Here is a 6,994-nt window from a genome sequence, read left to right on the forward strand (position 1 = left end):
TCTTCACTGTTACACACACATGGTTTATGAATATGAAAAAAAAGGCAATGAAAACCGAACTGTGTTTGAAAACTGAGTCTAGAGCAAAGTCGAAAACGTGATCATCGTTGGTGTACATAGACTAAGGTATAGCCTTTGCTTAAGGCTTTAAATGGTGATAATGGAATTATCAAATTATATGATATTGTGTTACATTGGCTGCAAAATATTTTTTTTTACTAAACTGAGCACCAAATTGTAAATAGGACCTATTTGGCAACCTGTTAGAATGCAATGCAATTTGACACCGCCATTTTCAACCCTTGACCACATCACCTTGTCATTATGATGTCATAATCATTCAGCACGGTAATGTCGCATAACCTTGTATTCCCGACATATATATTTATCTTGTACACAATCCATCCCCATACACCGGAGATAGCCTGAAGGCTTTCAAAAGTACATCAATATGCAGTTGCAGGATGGGTGAACGACACCAAGATATGGCATCTGGAGACAAAAAATATGTATGTCATCACATGACATCTTAGTAATTCAAACAGCGATTATCAACCGATTTATTTTAGTGGTGGTTAAGAGTGCCAATGTGGGCTAGCTATGTGTAGCTAAAGCCTTTAGTGAAGGGCTAAACAGCTCGCTAACTATTAGCACTCTAGCTTGCTCAGGAGAGTTTAGCTCTGATAAGACACAGCAATTATTCACGATTGTATCAACGTGCTGCATTTCACTTAACATGTCAGTCATTCCCAGGCTCTGAACACAAAATCAACATGTCCGTGGATAGTGGTGCAGGAAGATACAAAGTGTTGACTGCACAATCTGAAGTTAGATGTTGGCTGCCAGTTGTCTCTTCTAATTTGCAGCCATATGGCAACATTAAAAGCTCACTTCACCAGATCAAACCTCAAATAGGATACAGAAGTCTTGCTTGACTAAATTGATGATTCACAATTAGAAAGACTACAACAACATTGCTGATATTTGGTAAGTTTACTTGTGATATGGGGCGGCAGTGGTACAGGAGGTAAAGAAGTCGTTTAGTAATCAGAAGGTTGCTAGTTTCGTTTCCCTGTCGAAGTGTCCTTGAGCAACCCCTAATTGCTCCTGATGTGCAGTGTGCCATCAGTGTAAATGTAAAATGTGTATACATTGTAAGTCGCTTTGGATAAAAGCGTCTGCTAAATGACTAAATGTAAATGTAATGTAATGATATTATTTGGGCTGTTTGACTTTAGCCATACAATTTAGTCTGGCCTAGTTGCTTTGCGACTCAACTGAAACGACCAAACTCTTCTTCAATGAGAGTGCTTGCCAAATATTATTCCTGTCTTTTAATAGCTGTTATCGGCTATAATATACAAAAGCAAATTCAAATGTTTTTAAATTTAGAACCCATAGAGACTCCACTCAAGTACAGTCAGGCCTGCATACAAGGTTAAATAGGTCTACCTGAATTGGTTGGACATAGGGCACATAGGCTGCATTAACATTGCAAGACCATCATAACAGATTTTAAATTCATATTAAAAGTTAATCCTTTCTTCAAATAATAAATCTTTAAAAAAAAAATCTGATTGTAAACGCAATGAGAAAATTATAATCCCTGGATTAGGGTAGGTGAAGATACTGGGATACGAACCCTGGTCACTTTAGGGACCCAAAGAAAATGACAAGTAATACATCCACCATCAGTATCAATATGGTATATAGACAGAGGAAGAGATAGAAGGAGAGGGAGAGGTTGCCTGGCATGGTAATCATTTATTTGAGTTATACACAGGAGAAGATGTTTAATTCCTCATGCTATTTATTCAGGACTTCCGGGGTTTGGATTAGATCAAGTTCCCAGGTTTGGGTTAAGATAGACTGCTCCTTAACTTGACTGCTGAATCGGTGTCATTGCCACTGGTAAACATAGGGCTTTAATCACCACACTGATCACACACTTATATAACCAAAGGCTTTGTTAGGCTTTGTTCCTCGCTCACAAATATACCGTCTACTGCAATGAAAGTAGGTCTTTTGGAGGTTTAGTTAGGAGTTAGACCATAGCAGTGTACCTAAAACATTCAGGCTCACTACACGCCAGCAGAACCTGCAAAACCAACTATAAGCTCTGTGCAACTCTGTTATAGTTGGTCCACTGAACGAAATTCACATTAAATAGCTTTAATAGTAGTGTACATCATTCTGTGGCCATCATATTAGACAATTCTTTCCCCTTACCAATAGAAACGATCAGCTGAAGTGAAATGATGAATTATCAATTATAATCAAACCCATTTTGTCTGGCCTAGGAAGCATATGGTGATTACTGAAGTGTCATATCTCCCGGGGATTTATAATCAAAATTCATCATATCTACAATCAGTACAAAAAAAACGTCTTAATCTCATAATGTCAGCAGACTCTCTAGCAGGTTTTTCATGTGACACGTTTTCTCACCAAGAGTAAATAGATCACCTGCCCAGCTCATTTAAACACTTAAGACTTGATTTCAGCATTTATTTTCTTTGCTATTTTCAGGGATATTATAATTATTATTTGTTTATGTTATCTTATTATATTGCTTGCACTTTGTAGGCCTATAGATACTGTAACGCCGTTTCTACACCAAGCGCGGAAATTCTGCCTTGCAGACGCGGCGTGGACACTAGCAGAGTTCTAATCCGTTGTAAGCAATGTGAGTGGCTACACCAGACGCAGAAACGGAATGTACGCGCCGATAATTTCCGCGCCGAAAATTCAGAAATAGACCTGCCTTCTATTTTTATTATTTTCCGCGAGGTGTGCGTGGCCCTTTTTACATAGAGTCTGGTAATGCATCTAGGAAATGTAATGGAAATTATTATATATTTTGCTGTGAATAATGAAGGAAGCAATAAATCCGATTATTTCCCAAACGTCCCAAATTTTAACGTTACTTTTCTGTTTGAAGATACGATAGTGATAGTAAGATAAGATAGTTGATAGTGTTGAAGAAAGGATCACTTTAAATTAATATATGAAATTGAAAAACGAAAACACCTGTACGACCACAGTGACGCCAAATACAATGATTACACAGGTTACCATAGTGTTATAATGATGTCATAATGCTCCGGTATGACACATCACAACCATGTTAAAAAACGACTTTAAAAGTTCATTCTAAATGAGCAGGTGTGGGACAAGGACACAAGAAAAGTATTGCTGAGTGAAGTAGTGTTTTAAAACCACAACAAGTCACAACAAAAAAGGTGATCAGGTAAGTTTCAATTAATTGGTTGATACCGTTTCTGCCCTCTAGTCTTTCTTTCAGTCTGATTTTTGTGTCCCCTGTTTTCTCATGTGGTTTTGTTTTTGTTTTGCTTTACCATAGTAAATGTATTACTGAAGGCTGTTGCATATTTTAATTCAGCCTCTCTTTATATATCTCTGCTTATTTATTGAATTAACTGTATGTATCTTGCTTAATCTCTTCTTCTCTTTAGATCTCAAGATGATTCGCACACGAGTCCATCCTGAGCCTGTAAGTCATGTCTATGGCCTAGTCTTTGTAAATGAAACGTTGGTTAAAGTAAAATGTATTAAAAATAATACATTAAGGTGTAGAACATATATTTAACTTTACTGAACAATATAATCTAACTGAATAGAATTGAATTTAATTGAATTTTTGCAGCCTGATGAGGGTAGCAGCCCAGAACCAAGATGGACACCTGTGGTATGTTTACGCACTACAGTCAGACCATCAGTATAGAAAGTCTTTGGTGGTGTACTTGGTATAGAAATGTGTGGGTGCTATAACTGATCAGTAGAACATTTAAAGGATATAAACTGAATAGAATGGAAGAGAGGACTTAGGAGGGGTTTTGAATCAAATGTTTGTGGCATGGCAGGTTGCGAGAACTGAATCAGACATTCGTCTTCTGAGGACCTTCAAAAACCAGTTTCTGGGCGTAATGAAGCAGTCTCAGAGGGATGCAGAGCAGGCATGTAGAGAGGCCTCTGTGTGGATGGCACAGCAGGCAGGGAGACAAGATACCTTGGAGTATAATGTAGGTGAAAGTACTTCATAGTGTTTATACAGTTTACAATTGTTACCAGGTTAACCAGTCAATAATTGTTGACGCCATTGACACTCACACAAATCGAATTTTAATTTTTGTCCACCTCAAACAGGTTCGAACATTTGAGGGAAGTCTGTCCCCATCCTCCTCTGGTTCTGTTCTTGAGCCAGTGTGGGAGCTAATCCCAACACTAAAACCTGCGCCTAGACCCGCTCCACCTAAACAGTCCAAGCGGACCTGCGCTGTGGAAGACAACTTGCAGTGTGCTGCTGGTGCCGACATGATATCTAGTTGGCAGGCAGGAGTTCAGCTCCAGCCACAGATTGCGCAGCTTTTACCTGGACATTCAGACCATTACTCAAGGCCGAGTCCAGTGATCCACCCGTTCTCTGTCATGCCATCTCCTCTCGGGGCATCCCGTGCTCCCTTTCCTCCGCTGTCCTCAAGTCAGCCTCAGCCGGCCTCTCACTTGGTTGTTGAATTGCACACCAGTCCTGCTCCAACTGCCTCTGCTCCTGGTGTGCATCCATTCCAGGCGACTGCCCAAAGAGAGAATCGGCATCAACCACCAATTTTACAAGCACCTGCCCCGTCAACTACAGCCGTCGCTAAGGCAAAACCAAAGCTTAAAACATCAGAAATCTCTCGTGATCCCCTAGGCCCAGATCCTCTTGCAGAATATGAGAGAAGGGTAAGAGAGATGGAGGAAAGAGGCCATATTATGGACTTAATTCCAGTGATGAGAAAAAGAGAGCTGGCCACTTTGCAGATTTATCTGTTGGACATCCGAGGCCTTCCAGCTGAGGTTGAACAGAGGAGGAAGATCCATGATAGTGAGACCATGAAAATGGGGGAACTGGAGAGGGAAAAGGATGCAAACACGTTGGCTGAGATCAAACACGAGCTTGAGAGCTATAAAAGAATCCTGGCACGGGTGAAGGAGAGGGTCACGGCCGACGCTGATGCTCACCTTTTACAACAAGACTCAGAGCACACATCACAGAGTTGTCCCTCACCTGCCTCCCTTCAGAATCCGAATGAATCAGAAACAAGCCGATCCAACCCCGCTAAATGTACAATGAGAGGAAACAAGAAAAGGGAGAATATCAAAAATGGTGCTGTTGCTCGCCCTCTGCCCAATGGTTGGAAGCACGCATCAAAACCCTCTCTTTCCTCCAAGAAAAGCGATCCTAGGGTGGACTGTTCTGTCTCCAAACCATCAGCTCCTAATAGCACGTTGAAGAACACTGGCCTGTCCCGCCGGTTGTCACCACGAAGCATAAAGAAGAAGCTGCCCCCCTCCAAAAATACTCTAGCAAAGGATTCCCGGTTGTCCCATCGAGGTCATTCAAGACCCGGATCAGTTTCATCCTCTCATACAATCACCTGCACTGATTGCTCCTCTTTCCAAGACAGGTGTACTTTCCCCCACGAGTTAATATCCATTCCAGACCTATCACTCAGAGACCCATTGCATGAACCACCCACCACCTGTGTCTGTGCAACCACTCTTCGAGCCGTGGCCGGGAGGAATGCAACACACACACCACCTACTAGAGTGAGTTCAAGTTGATGAGTTTTAATTTGAACTGAATTCAAGTGGCGTGAGAACATTGATTGGACCACTGAATTGAGATGGTCTGTATTTTAAATGTGATAACATGCTACAAATTGGGTTCATCAAAAGATGAAAGTGCCAAATTGAAGTGCCATAAATGAATGAAAGTTAATGAGTGGTCCACTTTAAGTGTTTCCATAGTCCTGGGTTATAAGTGTATGAGACCCCAAAACCCAAACCATATATATATATATATATCAAACTATTTTTCTTTGGTTTTCAGGCTTCATTGGGAGAGGAAGAGAACAGTGAAGAGGATGAAATTATGACTGAGGAGGATCAGTTAGGGACAGAAAGAGGTGCGGAGAGGGCGCAGACAGAGAGTGACAGTGAGGACAGTAGCGATAATGAGGAGGAAACAGCAACGGACATGCTACCTCCAAGAGGAACCAACAGCCATACTGTCCCCAAACCATCACAGACCATTAAAAAGAGCCTGAAACAGGAAGACCAAACTCAGCGCTACACGGAGTTGAGGTATTTGGTGCTGACCACTGACATGAAATTGGGATATCTTCAAGAGCTGGAGAAAGAGGCCAAGTGGGCATACAAAAAAGAGAAAGACCAGCTTGAATTGAAGAAGGAAACCTTCAAAAAAAGTGAGAAATCAATGCTGTCAGACATGAAAAGTAAGACAAAGGAGGCACTGAGAGTGCAAGAGGTAGAAATTGAAAAGGGTCAGAAAAGGGTTGAAAAGGTACTGAAATTAGAGGCAGCCAACCTAAAAGCCTGCTTAAAAGGGTACAGAAAGGATATGAAAGAGGAAGCAAAAAAGGGAAAACAACGGCAGAAGGTTCTTAAGAAGCAACGACAAGAGGAAGAGAAACGCAAACTTGCAGAGCAGAAAAGGTTTGAAAAACAGCAGGAGAAAACATTTCAGAGGCAGCTGGACGAGGAGAGAAAAAAGAGTAAAGCTGAAATCATGAGAGCACATGAGGAAGGGAAAAAGGAGGAGAAGGAGAGGGAAATGAATGAGAAAGGGCAGATGGAGGAAAACATGAAGTTAAAGAGACAGCTTAAATATGATGAAAGGAAACGTAAAAACAACAGGAGATGGACTATAAGAATTGTCAAACGTGATGAGTTGACTGACAAAATAAGCGCTGCACCACGACGTTTTTGCCAAGCCGTGACCAAGATTTTCAGGCCAAGTTTTGGAAAACAAGTAGAGAAAAGGTTGAAGGAAACACAAAAGGCAGAATTGCTGAGGTTCCAGCATGAAAAGGACTACATGAAGGAGGATTTCGAGAGAAGGGTAAAGCAGACACTGGAGATGGATAAAGTGGAGAAGGAGAGAAACAGGTGTCTGGAAGACAGGCAG

The 6,994-nt window shown here is 41.2% G+C and overlaps 1 protein-coding gene across 1 annotated transcript; it reads left to right on the forward strand.

Moving 5' to 3' along the window:
- Positions 1–3,212: 3,212 nt before the first annotated feature.
- On the forward strand, positions 3,213–6,975 carry LOC122131539 (SAFB-like transcription modulator; the record flags this gene model as incomplete). Its single annotated transcript, XM_042706223.1, has 5 exons — positions 3,213–3,514; positions 3,668–3,709; positions 3,885–4,043; positions 4,168–5,613; positions 5,897–6,975. Coding segments are annotated over exons 1-5 (2,756 nt in total), but the record flags the coding sequence as incomplete, so codon positions are not given.
- Between the last annotated feature and the right edge of the window lie 19 nt (positions 6,976–6,994).

This window comes from Clupea harengus, unplaced genomic scaffold (assembly GCF_900700415.2).
Source record: "Clupea harengus unplaced genomic scaffold, Ch_v2.0.2, whole genome shotgun sequence".
Lineage (NCBI taxonomy): Eukaryota > Metazoa > Chordata > Actinopteri > Clupeiformes > Clupeidae > Clupea > Clupea harengus.